Raw genomic sequence first — 23182 nt, 5'->3', positions numbered from 1 at the left:
TGGAAAAGAATACCGATATTGTTACTGACAATCTTAAATGTAATTTGATTATGCTTTACATTAAAGTTGTATATTATATTTGTACGTACCTCAACGTTACAAGTCAGATAAACTTGATCTGTTTCTGGGAAGCGGAAAGCGCTCACTTTGGAATAAGCGATCAAAGTGGCTCCACTCTTGCCAGTATTCGTGGTCTTTTGGAACAAGTCAATCAGTTTCCTCTTCCTGTAAAAGATACATTATTCCATAAAATTACACGGCCGGTAAAATTATATGGATCTGGAAATCATACACTTTACTAATTAATTACGTCTATTGACAAGTGCTCCAATGCATTATAGTATACGATAAGTAGGTATAATACAGGATAATGATAGTGGAACCACGAATAAGTTGGCATAATATTGTACGAACATCGATTAATTCATACACACGAAAGAACAAGTATGGAAGGAAAAATGGACAATACTTACTTGGGGCATCCAGTTTTATCAGTAAGTTGAATCTTGTTGGTCTTGGGACTGTCATAGCTCTCGCTGTCGTAAGCCCAGCAGTCGTGGATCTTCAGGTTGAACTGGTTCCTCACGTCCTTCAAGTAGACCAGGATCGTCAGGTACTCGCCGATCTTGATGGAGTCTTGCAGTGGCGTCGTCTGAAATTGTTATTTTGGATTTCAAATTCTGTTGGTAATTGCGTATGGTACGAGTACCAAGTATTCAAGGATGCATAAATGGATAAGTACCGTTTAATTTTAACAACAAAATTTAAACTGGAGATTTAGAGCCAGTTGAGACCAATAGACAGTCACGATCAATATATTATTATTTACCAGAATCTGACATATATGTATGATCACTTAATTCGGGTGGTTATTAATTCGGCCTCCCTACCATACAATGATTAGCAATAACGTTCCTCCAGTAGCATTCAGCGTCAGGTCTTTCAAATTATTTTAAAAGATTGTGTTCGTAACCACATCACAATCTGCTGACTCAAACAGTTGCAGCGCCCCATAACCCACAACCAACTGGCCCAATGAACACCAAAACAAAACACCACCACTCACATTAGGGTAAACGCCCCTCTGTATGTCCATCCAGCACTCGACGCCGCCGGCCGGGCCCTGGACCGCGACCACGTCCAGCATGTCCACCATGAAGGGTTTCAGCTTCAGCACGTGGTCTTGGCGAGCCACGCCCGTGGAGACTTCTAGTTGCGTGCTGGCGCATGACACCTGGAAGGGAGTAGGTCATTGGTTATTTAATTTTTTTTATCTGCGTAATACACTCGGAAGCGGCGAAAATGTTCAACCTGTCTTTGACGTTCCACATTGCTCGTGAGTGTATGAATGAGTTGCAGAGGTTTGTAGAAGAATAAATGATGAACTTAATTCTTATAGTGAAATTTCACTGATTTGAAAGAAAGAAGAAAGAAAAAGATTTTATTTGGTGCTGCACAAATACACCGAAAAATACAACAAAACAAAAACATATACAACAAAACATCATATACAATTTTAATATAAAATTAATAAAACCAAAACCAAAAAAATTACATAAAAAATTAAAATTAAAAACTAAACTAAATTCCTAAAAATAAAAAAAATAACTTAAATATTGGCCAGCCTGTGTAGATGGTGCATCAGCGCAGCGCCAAAAAGGCCCCGAGCTCAGCAATTGCTGCAAGTACATAATGTACCTGCAGCGCTGATTTTCAGCAGGGACCCTTTATGTGACTCACGGAAACTACAAATCGAGACTTTACCCAATATAAAATACATGTAATAAATAAGAAACAGTCATTAAGTGACGAATACTATACATACCTACATAGACAATATAACATAATACAATACAAGTATAATAATACATAATACAATACAAAAAATACAATATAAGTTATATTCAAGTGCTGAAATTTTAGATAGATTTTTGCATATTCAGCAGGTAACCTTTAAGTTGGCACTTAAAGGTATTTATGTACCTACCGTGTAGCCTTTTTAAAGGAGGGGGGAGGTCATTCCAGCACTTGGACGCCGCATATCTGAAACTGCCTCGAAAGGCGGCTGATCGATGCGGTGGCACGGACAAGCGGACCTTATACTTGTATGAATTGAACGACCATTGCAGTTTTTCATACAAGTATTTTGGGGTCTCTCGCTTGACCACACCAAACAACAACGTTGCAAGGTGCAATCGTCTTCGTGCCGCCATTTTGAGCAGATTAGCGTTGTTCAGATATGGCGTCACGTGCGTCCTGGGGGGGATACGGAAGCAGTAGCGCGCACACGCATTCTGAACTCTCTGCACCAGCCGTTCAGATCTACCGAGGAGGCACCCACCGTAGACCACGTCGCAGTAGTTCAGTCTGGACAACACCAGTGATTTGATGGTATTAAGATCATTTTTATTATTCATGAAATGTTTTCTAATTTATTCGAATTAGCAAAAAAAAAATAGGATTCAGCTTTCTTGGAACCGGATCACAATAAATTTATTTCAGTCTATCGGAATTTTAATCTTATGGTTTGGATGAAATTTGAAAATGTATTTTGCGATAGTTGATGTCAAATAACAAAACCCAGCATGATGATATCCTAATCCTAATCCTAACTAATATTATAAATGCGAAAGTAACTGTGTATGTCTGTTTTTCTGTCTGTCTGTCTGTCTGTTACTTTTTCACGCCAAAACTACTGAACGGATTTGAATGAAATTTGGTATACATATGGTCTAGACCCTGAGAAAGAACATAGGCTACTTTTTATCCCGGAATTCCCACGGGAAAACTTTTTAAGGCGAAGCGAAGCTCGCGGGAACGGCTATATTCAATAAATGCGTATTCAAATCCAGTCAATACTATATTCCGTGCGCCCTGGATTACATAATTGTCGTGTCAACGGAATATGAAGTGAGCGACAATTTGCCCCCCTGTACAGAAACAAGCCTCCATTCTTCCATTCAAGCTCCCAAAAACACCCCTGCTCACCTTCCTAGCGAAGTCCTGCGGCCCCTGCACGAAGTCATCCGCCTGGAACACGAGCACGTTGTCGATGGTCCCGCACGCGTTGCACAGCGGTCGCGACCCGCAGCCGGTCAGCGGCACTCGGAACGAGTAGCGGGACTGGCTGCCTCCGAGACTCACGTATCTGGAAGAAGGGAAGGTTCATAAAGAGTGATGGAGAGGATAAAAGATAAAGGTTCATTTGGTTGGTCAACGGTCTACAATTTGGCTAGTCTAAGAATTCTTGAAAAAAACCGCTCCAAATACAAAAAACTGTTTTGTTACCAAAGTATGTAAGGACAATGGCGACAGCTAAAAGAATACATGCATTTTATGGACTTCTAACTATTTATTAAACAACATTTTTAAGCCTCGTAATATCAGCAGTAGGTATAGGAAGACTTTAAATTGACAGACGGACTTGTGCTATCTCATTTCATTTGTATGACTCTGTCAGTACTACTAGTTACTGACTTACTCCCATATGTTATGTAATGTAACGGCCACGATTGATATATTTCTTTATACATTTGCATTATGAGGGAGAATACTCACTTGCATTTAGGGTCATTCAAGTGACCCTTACTATAAATAATGCCATCAAACACATCGGGGAACTCGACAGTCACATCGATAAAATCCCCCGAGCATTTGACGTCAATCTCAGGCGAGTTGATCGAGTCAACTGCGCGCGCGCCCCTCACGAAGCTCACTCCAGTGTCTTCGGAGCTCTCGTAGAATGGAGAGATGTCATTGGCCAGCTGGAGGTTCAGCTCGGCGGCTGTGAGGGTGCCGGTGAAGGCATCGCTGGCAGCTGTAGCGAGCGACAGCTGGAACGGAATGATTTTATTAAGTCATCATTAGAAGGTAAGGTTGCCTGGAAGAGATAAGGCCGCCTTTATTGTTTTGTGTTTTATTTAGATTTTTTTACAATAAAGTTATACTACTGCTACTACTATTATTTATTTATTTATTTATTTATAGACACTTTATTGTATACCCAAAACAAAGACAAAAACATGGAGACAGAAAAAGTAAAAAGTACACAAAGGCGGCTACTTATTGCCAAGAAGCAATTTCTTCCAGCCAACCCTTGGTTGGTGGAAAACTAAAGTGATATTCACACGAAACTCTTTTATACAATAATAAAAATAAAATAAAAAAACAATTTAAAACTAGACATAGAACTTACTATACTAACGAACGACTAACATGTCCAAAATATACCTATAAAGTAAAATGACTATTAATAAAATGATATTTATGTACTACATTATTTATTGAAAGTTGTACATTCATCACATGAATTTTCCTGCGTTACCTCCTTTTGGATTATTATACCATTTTGCAACACACTGTAGTAGGAGCTATACGTAGTAACTCGTATGCGCCTGAAAAACTTACATAGCTAAGCAACGCGTTGATGTCTTTTGTATGAAAGACGCGTTTCTCATACTAGTTTACTCTGTGTAAGCCCAAAATAAAGTTATTATCTATAAATTAAATTTGATAAAGCACGTTTGCTGGTTACTTTATAAAAAATTAAAGTATAATAAATAATGTGGAGAAAATTATGTCCGTATTTAATATAAGTGCACGTACATAATAAGTATATAAAATAATGTGGACCATATTTTTGAAAATCACAATTTGGTTACTACACATAATTTTAGTTAACATAATAGAAAATGTAGTTGACATGATGAATATTTTTTAATAACAACATCTACTTATCTCAATAAGAATCTTAATGAAACCGTTTTGTCCCAGCCGCATTCGACAAGTATTTTTATGCAACAAACCGCAAAGTTCTCATAAAATTGTGTGAAATAAACTAATTAGTGTTTGAATACACTTGATCTAGAATACTTCAGTTATCTGTTCGGTCGGCAAGGTTATAATAACGTGTTCAAAGGGTGATAGTGGAAAAGTACCGAATACATCATGATCTTTGGTCTAGATAACAATTAATTAGTCTATGTACAATTTGTTATAATGTGATGTACTTACTTTTCTTTACTTTTCCTTTAACACAGGGCTTTTAGGTAAATCACGCGTTGCTTAAGTACATAACTTTTTAATTATTAATATTTTAGAATTTACTATAAGTAACCATGAATTTGTGTTTCAAACCTTTTCTTTCAGTAAAATTGAAGAGATTTAAAAAACAAAGAGCTAATAATTTCGCCAATTCCACCTATACACCTATATATGATCATATCGGACAAACCTGTTACTGATTATTTAATCTTTATATCAGTTCCATTGTTTCAAAATCTAGTCTTACTAATTTTATTTTAAAATTATGTCATTAAAAATACACAGTGGGTGTGGCCTGCAAAGACATTGACGCATCACTTCTTTACTGCTACTATGTTTATGTTTGATAAGTAGTTCCATAAAATCATCGAGAAAAACACAATTACTTCGTGTCAGTCAAGTTAAAATTCGAGTATCGCGTTGATCGTTGATTAATTTAAATTTATTATATTTTGCAATAGTATTTGTACATAATCCGGAAAATTGTGAAATTTAACAGGAATTATCTTAGCTGAAACGAGGTATTGGTTCTTATTGATTTCACCGAATTCAAATACAGAGACAGCAGCCACTCAAAACAAACTATGGTACATCCTGTTATCATGATGAAATATTCCTAGCACGTAAAACCTGCATTTCAAAGCAAAAAACTTGGCAGTTGGGCACAAGTGAGTAATAGGTACTAAATTTTGTGTTGAAATTTAGCATAAATCGATTACTTGACTGTGATGTATGCAGCCAAACGACTTATCCTGTAACATAGGTACTTACAAGTTGCCGCTAATCTTTTACGTAACGAAACCGTGTATAAAAAGTAAAAAAATGAGGTAATAACAGTATAAGAACTCGAGTGTTACACAATGTAATGAATTTGTTGGGCTATTAGATTCGTATTTGCACTTTGACTTTAGATTCTGCCCATCTTGCATCACTGATGACTATGTTTAGCTCGTAAGTATTTTTATTATGCCGTGGATATTACAAAATCTTAATTTAATACTATGTTTACTATTAATCTATTGCGATTCTTCGTAATTTATTAAATCAAGCCATATGGTTTACTCAATTGATGACTAATTTACTGAAATTCATAATAAAGATGTATTGTATATGCCTATAATATGTAATGCAAGTATCAGTACAAGCAACGTACTATAAGGCCCGGGTCTCCTATTTACGCCGTAGGTCGCGTCCAGCGTCACGCCGTAGGCCGCGTCACGGTGCTCACTACGTCTACGCGCCAACGTCGGCGTGTGAGGGAGACCGCATCAGTACATTTCTATTAGTGTTGCCACGAATAGTGAATTGGCCGAATACCGAATACCGAATATTCGGCGAAACTGCCGGCCGAAGCGCCGAATATTCGGCCGCCGAATATTCGGCGCTACAACCTATTTTTTTTGTTCCTGGAACTGCTTTGAAGAAGTCGCTACAGATTATATGAGAAATGCTAATTATTAGGAGGCAGAATGCTGTGGCAGTGGCAAAGATGTTGAATTTTTATTTGATAATAGTTCGCCTAGATCGGATGGCCGATCCTTACAAGTGGTGGTCAGCAAACAAAAAACAATACCCGAACCTTTTGAAATTTGCAAAAACTTATCTTTCTTCACCTGGAAGTAGCGTTTATAGTTAGAGGTTATTTTCTGAGGGTGGTTACAATGAAAAGCGCAATCGTGGGCTACCAAAAAATGCTGAAATGCTCGTTTGTATCCAGCACAACTTACTACTGATTAATTTTAAGTACTAAAATGTTGTGATTTGAAAATAAATACACAATTTTGATTAAAATAACAAGTCATTTTTACATGATTTACTATTCGGTATTCGGCCCGAATAGTACGCACTATTCGGCCAAATACCGAATACTGAAAAAATTGGCCGAATAGGCTGAATACCGAATAGTTGCCGAATATTCGTGGCATCTCTAATTTCTATAGTGGTCATCGTGACGCGGCCTACGGCGTGACGCTGGACGCGATCTACGGCGTAAATAGGAGACCCGGGCCTAAGCTACCATAGTAGTTAAATTAGTAGATTTTAGCCTAGCCCTCGAATTCATAGACCGTATTGAAAATTTACAACGAAATTGACTTTAAAACGCGAACTCAACTTTTTACTGAAGTAAAAAGTTGAATTTCACAACGTAAATTTTAAACCTAAAGTGTCAAAAAGCTCTATGAATTTGGGGATAAAGCTACAGCTCTATTGTTTATCAACGATACGCTCGGAAGGCCACAAAGCATTACTAGCTTAGTAATTAGTGTAATATAAGTATAACGGAATTAATAAAATGCTGAAAATACTATTTACCTGCACGAGTGCAATCAGTGCCGCTATGCGCATGACAGCCGCTTCATGGGGCCCTGAAATAAATAAAAAAAACATATATTACTTCATAAATACCAAGCTATATAACGCAAGCGCCCTTGGTAAGGTTTTACAATGAAATTCCGGGATACAAAATAGTCTATGACAATATCGGGCATAAACGTCTTCACCACGATTAAGGCCCGGGTCTCCTATTTACGCCGTAGGCCGCGTCACTATGCTCACTATTGAAATGTACTGATGCGGTCTCCCTCACATGCCGACGTTGGCGCGTAGACGTAGTGAGCATCGTGATGCGGCCTACGGCGTGACGCTGGACGAGACCTACGGCGAAAAATAGGAGACCCGGGCCTTACCGCACATGCATTTGTAACAGAAAGACACAAAATATACACTTTCGTATTTGTCAATTATAAAGAAATTCCAAAGTATTGTATTTATTATATAATACACTCATCATCATCAGCCTATATAGCAGTCCACTGCTAGACGTAGGCCTCTCCAAAACACGCACTGGATGGGATCTTTAGCTTTCCGCATCCGATCATAACCATCCGCCTTTCGCAAGTCAATAATACGCTCGCGAGTCATGAAAAAGTTTCAGTGACATGTTAAACGTCAATGGTAGGTGGAACTTTTTCATTGCTCGTGGGGTTTTTTAAGACTACATAACATTCGTTAGTGCAAGTTGGAACCAGAAATAATTTTGTCATTGTTTAAACACTTTTCATTAGAAGACGAAAGTGCGTCAATATAATCTCATTGTCTCACTACTGTGCAAAATAAACCTGTATATAAGCACTGCAACAACACGATGCGTATCTAAAAAAGCCAAAATACCATTTTATTTTGGCACTGGTGACCTATAACATTGTATCAATGACGGTCGTGGCGTTATTCTTTGAAGTGCTTATTGCAAAAAGATGTGGTTTTCACAAATACGCCCACATCACCTACCGATTTGGCTTTATGGTTTAGTAATAAACTGCATATTGCCTAAATATCCAATATCTGTTCTCAATATATGGTAAATACTTTTACTTTTAGTCTTATTTGCAACCTAATGTGACAGTCACTCCGCCATTATGTGTTAAAAAGACCAATTCTAATTTTGTATGACATGATGGATCCTATCTTTGTTTGTTGGATATCATCTTTTTAGAAATTTCAAGTGTGTGTGTTTTTTTTTATAAAAACACCTCTATATCTGACGAAGCAACGATTGATGGCTGCCGTAGATAATAACGGGCTGGTAATGAATATCTAGCTATAAATAAGTTTTATATTTTTGCATTTGTTTATGTTTATATGCATGATTCATGCATATAAACAATTTACATATAAATAAGGCATATATCCAAAAATTTAGTTTATAATTTTATCACCTATCTGATATTCTTCATACAAGGGCGTATTTAATTTACATAAATCGGTATCCAAATCACAAATTAATTGATCAAATGGTTTTTAAATGAGTTCGCGTCTTCACGGTTTGTTTACTTCCTCTTGCATTTACTTCCGCCTCACTTCCTAATTGGTCATAATTGTGAAGATATGATTACAACTTTATAATTATTCATATAATTTGATTGATGTAGTAGTAAGGACTTAAATGCCATGCTGGAACTATTTTTCGTATAGTCTATTTTTTCTGACAATACCGAAAATCATAAATAGAAAAAAAAGGCTGACAGCGTCACCTGCTTTCGACTTCGGATAAAAAAACGGACACCATGTATAATAATTATATATCTCTAAAGCTCCCTATGCCTAGGTAGATACTGTCTGTCTGTCGGGTCGAGAGTTAATTGTACGGCTCGGGTCGTGAGGCCGGGTGAACCCGGGTGGTTGCACTAGGCTCACACCGTGGTTTCCGGGTAGCAACACAAACTTATTGGGCGTTGGATTCCTGCGAAGCCTCTCCAATAATTAGCAATCGGAATCATTTTAACTATAGGTACTTAAATTATTTTATACTGGCCATATGCGTTTCGGTGACAAACCGATAATGATAAGTACCTATGCGTTTGAAACGGCTAAACAGGTTTTTATAACTTAGAAAACCGTCGTGTTAAAATATGATATATGTACCTACCCTTACGATGCGTGAATTAAGAATAGTGGAGTCTTATAAGCTCTAAAAAGTTTTACATTTTACCTAAAGTATATTTACATATACCTACACACATATTGCAAACAAATTATTCATGCCTCATTCGAGTACCTAATAACTTCTAAGTAATCAATACTTAACAGTGTGAGAAATAACTATCAATATCTTTGATTGTCTCGCAAAAAGTAAGTTCACAAGTTTTTGTTGGTTTATACTTTATACAATACAAGGTGATCGATCATACGGTAAAATGTATGAATGAATATTCTTAATTTACTACTCCTTTCAGTGAGAACATGACACATAAAATACTCCAGAGATACTTTACGGTGCAATGCTAAAGCTATTTTTCGACAAATTACATGTATGTATTGACAAATTGTATAAATAAGTTTTTTATATGGATACGTGACGTGTTCATTTCTACACATCAGGGTTAAATAAATTTGAACGATCCTCTTTAGCTGCAGGTTTAGAACCCATGATCGAAGTAACACAATGTCAATAACAACATCTATTGTTGATAGTAACACCATTGATGGTGAAGAAATACTTTAAATTGTAATTGTTTACGGGCTATTTCCCCCAAACAAAGTAAATGTGTGTGCAGTTAGTAACACATAATAAATCAAGACTTTACAAGGTACGAGAGACTATCAAATAAAGTAACTACTGAAGGCAAAGTTCAAAGCCATTGACCCATATATACAGTGTGTTGTTTTTCGGACCCGACAAACTTTAAGGGTGGATTCTACAAGTAACATATGGGGGTTTTTTCTCAATGAAATTACTCGTAAAAACCCTGTATACTTAATAAAAAACGGAAAATGTACATAATTGCTCCCCGCAATTGTACCCCGTATACAAGATATCCTAATTAACTGTAGGTATACCTACTAAACACTAACACATGTACTCTTCAATTTTTATAATCAATTAGAAGTAAAATGCATATATAAATACCAGTACATTAAATTCACTGTCTTGCAATTTAGCCATGAACTTGGATTGTAAGAAACTGAGAGTATAAGTACTCAATCAAAGTGTCGAACATTATTTATGTATTTAATTATAACTATTGTATTTAATTATAGACACACGATAGCATTTATAAAACTGATTACACAATATTTTTGTTTGAATCATCGACTTCATTCATTAGCTAATTTATCTAGCTACAAATACTTGTCAAAATAATCAATTAAAATATTTATTTACGTACTGATCGGCAATATCACAATAAAGAGAAAATATTACTTTGAATAAAAGCGTTTAATCATACACTCTATAAGGCAATAGGCGAGTTATTGTACAGAATAGCATTGACCCTTTGAAATGTTTTTTTAGGATGTTCCCTAGAAATATTACAAAACACCGTCAATAATGAGAGATGAGTGAAAATGTGACAATAAGAAAATAACTAATAACCAAATATTGACAAAGGGCTGATGCCAACATGTAGCGAGTATGACCGTGCTTACGATTACGTTCCAAATTCAAACATTCAGGCTCATTAGACTTCTTCCCAGATAACTGTTATCTGACTATTAAAGAAGTCGGTTAAAAATAATAAGGCCTTAGTAATACCAACCATTAATGTGACCAATAACATTATAATTTTGCGAAGGAATATAAAATATTCAAACTTACGAGTAGCTTATCATTCTAATAATTTAAATTCGTATTAAGAATCCGTAACCATTAAAAACCTACTATGTGACAAATACTTACTGTGGTATAGATAAGTTTACATTACGGTAAGAAAAGAAAACTATAAAACAATATACTAAACGTCATGCCGTCTCGTAAATGGCACGTGTCGTAAGGAGAGTTTAAATCCATGGGCAGCACGTGGCATAGGTCACACGCATCGTTTAACAAACTGTAGGTACTTAGGTAATTAGCTAAGGAATTTATCGACTAATCAAATGCTAAATGTTACATTTGCATGTTAAAATGTAGGTTCGTATGACAGTCCTGCACACTCCGGCCCACTTATTTAGGTATATAATATATGTATAATAATTAAACAAACATTACCTACGAGTTATAATTTTGGAATATTTGTGTTGCATTGCAGATTTAAAAACGTAGGTATTTTGGTAAACTTGCTATGATGCCTACCAGAATATAAGTTTTTCATATTGATATCCACAAAAGCCTTCAGGAGGACCTCGTCTACTTTCCTACTTTGTGATCAACTTAATATCAGTGTACCTGTTTAGTTGTAGATCCTCTCAAATGTTTCATACAAAGGACTATACACTCCAAAAACGTTGTCCTTGAAATACCAAACCGAATTTGGTCAGCGAAATTAACGACAGACGGCTTTCATTGCCACTCACTATCAAGGGCTGGCCCAATACAAGTTTTACCAGTGTCATCGGATCCACTCTGCAAGTAATGCGTGTATGTATATATGTATAGTAGGTATATTATATATGTATGTATGTCACGGTTCTGTGACATCATCGTATTCTCTGCAAACCGGCTTTGTTTAAAACGGATTCGACCAGATTACACGGTATTTAGAGACGTTTTACTTTGTTTGATTGAATAAGACATAATGGTGTTTTATTGCAATTTAATTGGTTTACGTAACAAGTATTGAGAGGTATTGGAGTGAAGAGGATTATGGGCTGAGCGTACACATAAGCAAATATTGATGTAGGCATAACATTAGTCACTTCGGTCATTATTTTCTTTTATGATTTTAAGCTTAATATCTTTAATTGAAATACATTTCATTCAACTCTTAGAACTACGATGCTTAACATGAGTACCTGTAGAACCATTTTAAGTGATTTATTAGGATATAAATGAACGTTGATTGTTGAATCTATTTCAGTAAAGTGTTTTGTCAATCATGAAAAAGCTGTACTTACAACTTTTCTATCATAATCTTAATGCATAGATCTATATTATAATTATATTATATATTATTCTATATCTACCAGAGAAGTAAATTATAATAGGTGTAACATGAGCCAAAATCTCAAAGTACCAAGATTTGAGTATTATGCAGTATCCTAAAATACTATTCGTAGCTATTTCGACAGACATTGCACGGTGATGCAAAACTAAACAATTTAAAACAAACGGATCTTCAGTTACAAGGCACATTCGGACGACTACCTAATTACGTAACTTTACGTGGCTTTTAAGATAATTGTCTACATTTTCACGATTGTGAGCATCAAATTTAATAGTTTATGGTTTTATTTATTTGCCACTGTGTAATTCTCATATGTAAATAGTCTCCATGTCTCAACTGCACCTCTCTGGTATGGCGTGTGAAAAATATATTGAAAAATTGTAACTACACTATCTACTATTATTTTATTGGCTTCATGGACCGGTACAGCAGATAAGCTCACTGGCAAATACGGATCCATTTTTAAAATAAGTTATTGTTCTCTTTATATATTTTGTTTGTATAATTATGTATATTTAGTTACTTTTTTGTATAGTAGTTTATAGTTACTCAGGGCAACTTGGGCTAGTTTTAGGGCTTCAACTTAGTCCTTGACATTTAAAAATATAGTATTTTATTACAGTATAGGTGTAGCCATTATATTTTAAAATACATTAATATTGATGAGGGGTTTTATTGTTGGCATTTGGATATTCACATCTATGATTATCTCATATTGAATTAGTTACTTCATTTTGTTATTTGTCACGTGAGTCATCGGCATTCACATTTGTATTAATTACCTACTTTAAATTATAAAGATACGTAGATTTATCTTACAGCTAAAATATAAACTTAAAGTTAAATTACTAAATAGCGCAAGGTCTATACTAGCCACAACTTTCAAAAGAAGGGACCTAAGTAATGCTACCAACTTTCTGCAATGCAAAAATTCCATACAATATTTCAGTCTGATCTAGTAACCAAAAACAGTTGTGACTTTGAATCAATGACCACATTTTACATACAATGTAACAGTACATCAATGGCCATCGAAAGAAATACAGATCTGAGGTAACAGGGTGTTCTTCTTTACGCAACCGTCTGCTAAAAACCGGTCAGAAAATGGGGGGCACACCCCTTAATTATGGGTTTGACTTGCAGGTGTACTGGCGAGAAGAAAAATGATTAATGATCCGTAGGGGCAGTTAAATGTCTTGATTGACTCCTTTATTGTGGAATTAAGAAGTTGCTTAAGGATTTAACATTTTTTTATTATTATTATTAGTTTAGTGCCAATTTCTCCATAGTCGGTTATCTAACCGACCAGGATGGGTTTATCAATTATACGTCATCTTCATATAAAATTCTAGACAGATGTGTCAAAAGTCAACCACTGATACCTGGTTATGCTCTAACCGACAATGGAGAAATTGGCACTTAACATAGTACCTACAGATTCATCAAAATGTTATACTACTGAAATAATTACTGCAATGCAAGCGAAATTATACTCGTATGTACATGAAACCGCAAACGTATCGGTTATTTATCTCTTAAATTAAATAAATTTATTTATTCATTTAGCACACTTTTGTGCGCGGCTGTACCTCCAACCAGTGTAATTTAAAGGTTACCCAAGGCGTACCTTATTAGCCGCATCTGTCTGTTGTACTTGCTTGTACACAAATTTAATGATTACTTGCCTACTAAGCTAAATAGTAGGGCATACTCTAGTATGAAATGGATAGATGCAGTAGGTAGCTTAAATAAAAAATAAAACGTATAAAAAGACCGTCATCACCATCAGCCAATAAAAATAATATTGCCAGCCCAAGGATCACCATAGTTACTCCTTAGCAATGTTAAATATTGGTGTTGGTGTATCTTTAATTGAAAAGGCTTGGTAGCCTTATGTTCGGATCGCTGGTTGTAGAAGCAATGTTTATTTGTATATTTCATAGGGTCATTAACATGTAAGAAATCCTAATACCGCGATGTAGTTTGCGGGATAGTGACATCTATGTAAATACTACTTGATAACTGAACATTAATAAATAAATAAATAAAATATTTATGTTTCATATTGAAACTACAAACGCAAATTAAAACGATTCTTATGTTAATGAAATTAAATCTAAATTGATGTTTAAACTAAAATAATGTCGCGAAATATTTTTACATATTTACATAAACAGATTTAATTTTAAGACAAGATTTATAAATAAGCTCTTACTTATGATCAAAAGAATGCTGAACAGGCTAGTCTTATAATATTATAATTTGTCGAGATAGATAAATGGACCAACCTTACAAGGGTATAGGGTAGTCTGTAGTGATTCAACTTTACGTCAAATATACAGGGTGTTAATAAAGGCTATAGGTGAGAGCGGACTTTTGAAAATACGCGAAAAAGAATGACACTCACGTGTTTAAGAGTGGTTTATGGATGTAGTTTTTTTGCCAGAATTTGGAAAATTCTTAGAACAAAAGTTATTCAGAATGACCCCATGAGTCACTCGAACAGTCTTTCGGCTTGCTATAAGAACAAGTTTTGCAAAAACCTGAAGAGGACAGATGAAAAGGCCTAAGTAAGTCCAGAAATAACAACTTATTTATTTACATGTAAACTAAAAATGCTATTAAAAACATCAAGATGTTACTCATAATCGCAAGCGTAAATAATTATACTTAATCATAGCACTTCTACGCTTATACAATCAGCAAATATCATAATTTGTATGTAATGTCTACCCGATGACAGCCCGTGCCATACCTCTCACTAATTATCTAATGGTAAATATTACATATACATAGGTACCTAATGCACTCATAACACATCAAGTTGAGAAGCTTTTATGTGTGCATACTTTAGGTCATGAACTGTCAAGTTATATAATGTTATAAGAATATTGTATTTTTTTTGGTGCATCCTTTAGTAGTGTATTTATATATTTGGATAACTGTACAAAAATATTGATTTTTCTTTAAAAAAATATCTTGCATGAATATATTTTGGTTTAAATGTGTGTTTGTTTCAATATATAAATATCCTTAATGATTAGGTAAATCATCAAAAATTATTCAATCCATTATTTTGGATCGTGGAATCGTGGATTACCCACAATGAAAACATTTACCTTAGTACCATTGGAATCTTAAGTATAGCAAGCAATACAAGCAATTTTAGTATTTATTACTATTGACCCAAGGCCACACGCATATTAAGTGTAGATACATACACATACTCCGTTGCTCAATTGAAATAACAATTATTGAAGAATCCAATTTGAAAAATGGTATTTTACTATTGATGAAGATTAATGTATTAAATTCTATTACTGAATCTGCAGTTCTATTAGTTACTTTAAAATTTAGGTATTATTTTTACAATTACTTACAGTATTATGTACGCAGAAAATTACAAATTATATTGATACCGTTCTGATATATTATTGTTTTGTCTATGTGTCTAACGTAGGGATCATATTTTTATACGGGTGGCCCAAAGAGTGACGTCCAAAGGAAAATGTTTGATTCCTTAGTTCAAGGGGTAGCCAAATCACCCCCATGTATGTTCAGCAATTTTTAGTAGTTCAGGTGTTATGATTTTTTTTCCAATTTTTCTACGAAAATCGACCTCAGTGGATTAATTATGTTTTATTATTTTTTGGATAACTTTTTTAAAGCATTTTTTATTTTTGTGTCATCCTCTTAAGTTGTTCTTTTAACCATAAAAGTTTCAGCTTCCTAGCTGTAATGTAAGTTAGTTATTTTTTTATCGAAAGTTCGATTTATATCATCGAGCTAGACTGCTCTGAATTTTCTACTTGAAATTAAAAATTGAAAAAGATATTCTCATGGTGCCTTATTAATTTTAAAAACTCCGCAAGGTTCCAAAATTACATAAAAATAAAAATAAACTATTGCTTAATAGGGTATTATTTGCAGAAAAAAGCCTTCAAAGGTACCTGGGTGGAAATTACCTAATTAGTAAATTGTTTCAGAAAGTTGAAATATTCCTGTTATGTCATTACTAAGGACTAATTAAGTTAGAAAATGTATCAAATTAAAGGGAAAATTAAATTATTTACTTTTTTTTTAAATTTACGTTACATTTTTGAATGTAAATTCTTAGAAAAATGTTTTAGTCTGAGTAGTAAGATTTATGAGATATTTTTTTTATTAATAATAAGTAAATAAACTCTAATAATTATTTTACACATTTACTCACAATTAATTTTCAAAATGGCGTCCTCCCATAGCAATACACAACCTACATCTACGCAAGAAATTTTCTTTAAGTCGCCTATACGCTTCTCTGTTTCATAAAGAAAATTTCTTGCGTAAATGTAGGTTGTGTATTGCTATGGGAGGTCGCCATTTTGAAAATTTATTGTGAGTAAATGTGTAAAATAATTATTAGAGTTTATTTACTTATTATTAATAATACAATTATCTCATAAATCTTACTACTCAGACTAAAACATTTTTCTAAGAATTTACATTCAAAAATGTAACTTAAATTTTAAAAAAAAGTAAATAATTTAATTTTACCTTTAATTTGATACATTTTCTAACTTAATTAGTCCTTAGTAATGACATAACAGGAATATTTCAACTTTCTGAAACAATTTACTAATTAGGTAATTTCCACCCAGGTACCTTTGAAGGCTTTTTTCTGCAAATAATACCCTATTAAGCAATAGTTTATTTTTATTTTTATGTAATTTTGGAACCTTGCGAAGTTTTTAAAATTAATAAGGCACCATGAGAATATCTTTTTCAATTTTTAATTTCAAGTAGAAAATTCAGAGCAGTCTAGCTCGATGATATAATTCGAACTTTCGATAAAAAAAATAACTAACTTAAATTACAAGTAGGAAGCTGAAACTTTTATGGTTAAAAGAACAACTTAAGAGGATGACACAAAAATAAAAAATGCTTTTAAAAAGTTATCCAAAAAGTAATAAAACATAATTAATCCACTGAGGTCGATTTTCGTAGAAAAATTGGAAAAAAAATCGTAACTCCTAAACTACTAAAAATTGCTGAACATACATGGGGGTGATTTGGCTACCCCTTGACCTAAGGAATCAAACATTTTCCTTTGGACGTCACTCTTTGGGCCACCCTGTATAAGTGCCTCTGATTAGAAACTAAGTAAGGCGATTATGGGTAAAAGCTCCCATTCTCTACATAATGCTGTCGATTCTGAAGGCACAAATTTTAATTTTAAGGCTGTAACTTTAAATGCTTTTTTATTTTAATTAATTTATAAGGTTTTGGTATACTTTATTTTTTACTGGCAAAATTTAGGTAAAGTTTGACATCACTAAAGTGAAATTTAGTGCCTTCAGAAACGATATCAATATTATGTCCTTATATTTATGTAATCTTACCACCTTACTAATGCAAGAACTAACTAGTCCGTACGGCAAATTATATCGTACCTGTAACAAAAACTTTCAATATAAATTCCATAAAAAACATACACTATATGATCTATCAATTTTGATGCAAAATAATAAATTTTACATAAAAATAGGTAATATGTATTCATGAGTTATTAATTTTATTAATTACTGTCACATACAATGCACTTATTATAATATATATAACGTTTTACCATAAAAGGACGTAGTGGTCACGAATTAAAGGCAACCCTATAATTAATACGGTATTCTATTGAGACATAGGTAAATAACATCTTTATTATTTATACAAAATTCCTTGTACATATTTGTGATATTAAATACATACTTTAATCAAACATCATCTTCAATACTTGTTCCGTTTATGGTACTCGAGTATAGACAATGAAATTCTATGACACATTATGTGTTAAGTAGGTATGTATAGGCAACTTAACCATCGATACTTGACAACCTAGGTAAGTAGATTCCCACGGTATACCATCCATAATTCTTTGTCATCCAGCATTAGATCTTAATTCAATGAATACTACAGTAGTAGGCAGGTATGCACTAGTGCTAGTCAAGTATAATATAGATCTCAAAGTAAGCTAGAAACTGCTGTTTTATTAGCATAAACTCTTTTAGACAGCATATACACAGAAGTTAAGGAATACGGGCTGCCTAGTTGTACTGGCTACTAACTAATAATTTTCCCCATAAAGTAGATGTTTACCCTCTATAGTTATATACATAACATTTTCTCATGATATAGTAAATAATGTAATGCAATGTAAACGACTATGTATAGAAGACCGCCGGTAACCTTTAGCTGATCGGGTCAGCAGGCGAAAGGAAAAGATCATCTTATAAATCGACGAGCATGGCAAGACTACATTCACGCTAGAGTACAGTGGTGGACACATAAACAGTCACATAGATGTTCCGTATTTAAGAGGGAGTAAGGGTTTCACTTGAAAAGCATGTGTGGTACTGGTGCTACTGTATTTCAGTGTTAGGATACTAGAGGTATATCCTTAGGTATATCACATAAGCGGATCTTGTGCGTGGTATAAGTACCTAAAGATAAACTATTCTATAAAGCTTCTTGCAGATTTTTATTTTATTTATTTGCGAAACAAACAGCAATGTACTCGTACAAGGGAAAATTATCACAGAATAACTTACAACTAAATTGATACGACTGATCTAGAGTTCTCTGCTTTTTGCATGTATTTTTGTATGTGTAGTTTGACTAATATTAACTATAACAAAACAATAATTAACCAACTTAAAACAAACGATTGATAAAGATGTTTGTATTATTTCTTATTAACGATGCAACTTAATTCAAGTAGCCGATCTCATAATCTCCTTTAGTTCTCACGAATACGTTCATTCATTATCATTACACTTCCATCCAATATATTACAGTACAACTGTTTCAACAACACAACGCATTGTAACACCTACCCACATAGTTATAAAACTTATATTGGTTGGAAAAGTGGCAGGGATGAATTGGTAGCTGTGCTTTGCAATTTTGTTTGCCACCCATCAATGTTTATAGCTTTGTAAAATATTACCGATTCGGGTCATAGCAATTTCAACTGATTGTTTTAGGTAAGATATTTTGTTATTTTCTGCATGTTTATTTTGTATCGTTCACGAAATCATCACAAGGTCATCTTAAAATTTGGTGTGGATGAATAAAGATTTAGGTTTTGGTTAAAGAAAAAATATATTAAAATAACCATCCTCTAAACAAATTCAGGTCAAAACCAGACGATAACAAATACTATCATACCTAATGTTCCATTAAAGCCTTAACGTATTTATATTCTTTATAGGTTCTACTCTGCCAACATAATAAGGCGGAGACATGGCATTTCAAACAAAATTGTTGAGGAAACATGAAGTTAATTAATTAAAATCTCGCAAGAAACTCAACATTTTGACGTCGCTATTTCGCAGCTTTATGGTGTCAGAAACCTATTAAACGATGCATATTGCAGCGTTATTACATGCATCTTAAACTTAAGATAAGATAATATTATGCACGTGTACTGTTCAAAATGAGCTGAGATTATACCGTAGTTTATTTATATATGGCTGAAAAGTGTCCCTTCAAGAATACCTTTACTTGAATCTCCTCATTGTCAAAAACGGCCAAGCCATTTATGACTATTGTCATAAAGAATATGATAAATGTAGAGTTTGTAAAATTTGAGCTGGTATAGACAGAATGTTTGGAGTTGCAGATCTCTCAAGCTTGGTTCTAACTACATAATTAGTGACTGACAGCAATAAATGGTCTTCTTGTATCGATTAGACTATATTTCAGTCGTAATCATTTTACACCGTGGCCTATTGTTTATTATATGTCTACGTAGATATTCTCTGACAACGGATCTAAATTGCTATGTATCTAAACATTATAACCTTAAAAAAATCATATCTTTGGTAAATACAATTAAATTAACACAACAAATGTCATAGTATCATCGTGGGTACATCTTATTAAACTTGACCCATAAAATGAAGCCGACTGAGAAAAAACAGACTTGATAGCATATTTCATAACAGCACTTTTTAGCCCAGATGTGTGAATCTTAAGGTACTCACAACAGTCACAACCATTGTCTATATTTATGAAACCACTGACAACTTACTTAGGTACACACCCGTATTACACGAAAATAACCTCTATATTTACATGATTAAGAGATAAGAGCTGAATGTGGTCAGATCATAGTTCGTACTTCGATTGCAAAATATAAGACCATTGTTTTTGTTTTTATTTACAAAATGGTGCCCTTGAAATTGCCTTTGTAATTATACAAAATAAGCTATACTGGGCATTTGTTAGAGAAGTAAATTTAAAAACTTGTAAATATTCTGTTATTTAAATAAACATTATGATTTGTAAATATTAATTGTACTGTAATAAAAAAATGTGGATTACAATCGCTGTAAATATTGTAGTTTAATCATGAACGCCTACAAAATTTAATTTGTGAGCTGTGATCATGTGTCAAACGACTGTGGCTCCAAACCCAGACTCATAAATATTTGTGGTGCTAATTAAGCTATACCAGAAATTATTAAGAGCAATATAGTTACGCCGATTTATAACATCATTCCTTAAGCCTCTATATCCAATTTGCTAATTTTAACGGCCCACAATTACCTGAACCGGTGGTCTCGACAAACTACATTCAATGATCAGCCATTAAGCCTTAACTTGAAGCTAAGCACAATTCAACGCAGACCCGAAAAGGGCATAGTTCACACTACCAGAGTCTCATCTTTGTGTGAACGTAGCTTTATGACGCAACATCCCCTTAAGCTGAGTTATTATAGCAGACGTCTTCAAATATTTATTCCCATTAAGGTGAACATCTATGATAAGATGATTTCTTTGATATTAACACCGTATAAAGCTACGGACGAGTTAAGTGTCAGTTATTATTTGTTGATATATTTGATAATTTTCTTGTGTATTGCGTTTAGTTTAACGTCGCTTTTAATTTACAACTAACCTACTTAACCAATAGGTTTATAAATAACTTAATACTAAATTTATGGAACTTTGTAGGTCGAACAGTAAAAAGTGTCTAGCAAAGTTAAATACCGTACTATGTCTACTTAGGGTGGCTTTTATAAAAGTGATAAATGTATTTAAGTTTTTATTTAAACACAATTTGAAATTAAATTTCGTAAAACATCTTTTACCACGACTTAAATATGATTAGTAATCTGTTAAACCTAAATGCGGTCAAATGGCTATTTAACTTTACTAAACACATTTATCTACTGTCATGGCGTCAGTCGCGGCGACCAGCTGACCGACCGGCTGTCAAGAGAACTTTTCCATTTCTAGCATTTTTCCTCAGTGATGTCTAGTTGTAGTCTGTGAGAGATTCAGAGGTCATTGTTCAGAGGTTATGTTGAGGTTATCTAATAAATAATGTATTTGTGGGATATTTTGTTTGATGACGATGATGAAGAATTACTTCTCTTTATGAATAGACCTCGCTCATTACGCTATATTGCAGAAAGAACTAACTTATTTGAGACACTACCGGATAAAACATTTGTTAGGAGATTTCGTTTGACAAAACAAACTGTATCGCTTCTACTACAAGAAATTCAACAACATCTTGAATTTATTTCCACCAGGTAAGTAGCTAAGGTATTGAAATAATAAAGTTATCTGACTACATCATTATCTTATACTTTTATTTGTAAGTAAGTACCTATAATTATTGTTACAGAAATAATGCAGTTACTCCAATGAACCAGTTGTTATGCACACTCCGATATTATGCAACTGGCAGTCAGTTAATTACTTGTGGAGATGTGATAGGTGTGGAAGAACCAACAGCAGCTTGCAGAATCATTCATAGAGTTACTCATGCAATAGCATTATTGTATAAAAAATACATTAAATCTCCTGATACCATTCAGGAACAACGTTTTTTTGCTCTCTATAATGTGCAAGTATGGTTCCAATACATTGCACAATAAATCTTGTTCTTCCCTTGTAAAATTAGGGGCACGAACACGAGAAGAAGTTGCTTGACTATTCATTTTACTTTGAAATCACAACAACAAATAAATACAAACACCACCACGCGGTGAAAGCCGAAATAAGTTTTGTTTTGAAATAAATAGTGTTATTTTGTCTATGTTTGAAATTGATAGATTAACTCCGTTTTACGCTGAGTCGTTTCGAATGTTCAATAAAAAATATGAAGTCTCTCATTAAAAAGATGTGGAACTGAACGTAAATAACAAATCGCAGGATGCTAAACGCATTTAACTAAATAGTAATCGAAATACCATGGTGAATTATGAAGCTAAACATGTTTAGGATAAAATTGTTTAGTGCATTAAACGCAATTAGCTAAATGAATTTATGTAGTATTTAAATAGAAGTTCGTAACAGCCACCCTTAGATAAGTATTAGCGAAATATACAGGGTGAATTATTATCGGTGACATTTCCGTTGACAGATGAAAGTGCCTATAATTCTGAGCATTTTTAACATAGAAAAAGAAACACCTGTATCATTCTAAAGTCAAATAACATCTTTTCAAATAACTTTTCCTTTCCTTATTTTCAGTTTTCAGCATCGTGAGCATAATGAGAGTGCCTCAGTATGTCGGATACGATCACCTGCCGTAGACACTGATAAATTTCCACTCTGTATATTTATTTAGACGATCAAGGAAGTGCGATGCGCTTCGATTGCAGGAGTATATAATATAATATACAACTATATACTATATTATACATATACAGCACACTCGCTGAGTCGCTGCGGGTGAAGTCTATAAAATGCATTACTCAATAGGTTGCGCC

General features: G+C 33.9%; 1 protein-coding gene and 1 long non-coding RNA gene across 2 annotated transcripts in view; one reads left to right on the top strand and one right to left on the bottom strand.

Annotated features, from left to right (window-relative positions):
* LOC105398193 (mucin-2) overlaps positions 1-23182 on the bottom strand; it is a 62698-nt gene that overhangs the window by 8779 nt on the left and 30737 nt on the right. Inside the window, exons 2-7 of the mRNA XM_048625473.1 lie at positions 7357-7409; positions 3559-3833; positions 2989-3148; positions 1067-1234; positions 474-652; positions 90-225 (exon numbers count right to left, since the gene is read on the bottom strand). Coding sequence (XP_048481430.1) covers positions 90-225; positions 474-652; positions 1067-1234; positions 2989-3148; positions 3559-3833; positions 7357-7389 — 951 coding nt within the window. The 5' untranslated portion in view covers positions 7390-7409. The remainder of the gene's footprint in view (positions 1-89; positions 226-473; positions 653-1066; positions 1235-2988; positions 3149-3558; positions 3834-7356; positions 7410-23182) is intronic.
* Positions 21469-22783, top strand: LOC125489496. Its single transcript, XR_007267046.1, has 2 exons — positions 21469-21997; positions 22093-22783. It is a non-coding gene; the product is annotated as an uncharacterized LOC125489496 (long non-coding RNA).

Source organism: Plutella xylostella, chromosome 14 (genome assembly GCF_932276165.1).
Source record: "Plutella xylostella chromosome 14, ilPluXylo3.1, whole genome shotgun sequence".
Lineage (NCBI taxonomy): Eukaryota > Metazoa > Arthropoda > Insecta > Lepidoptera > Plutellidae > Plutella > Plutella xylostella.
This window is presented reverse-complemented; position numbering and strand designations above follow the sequence as displayed.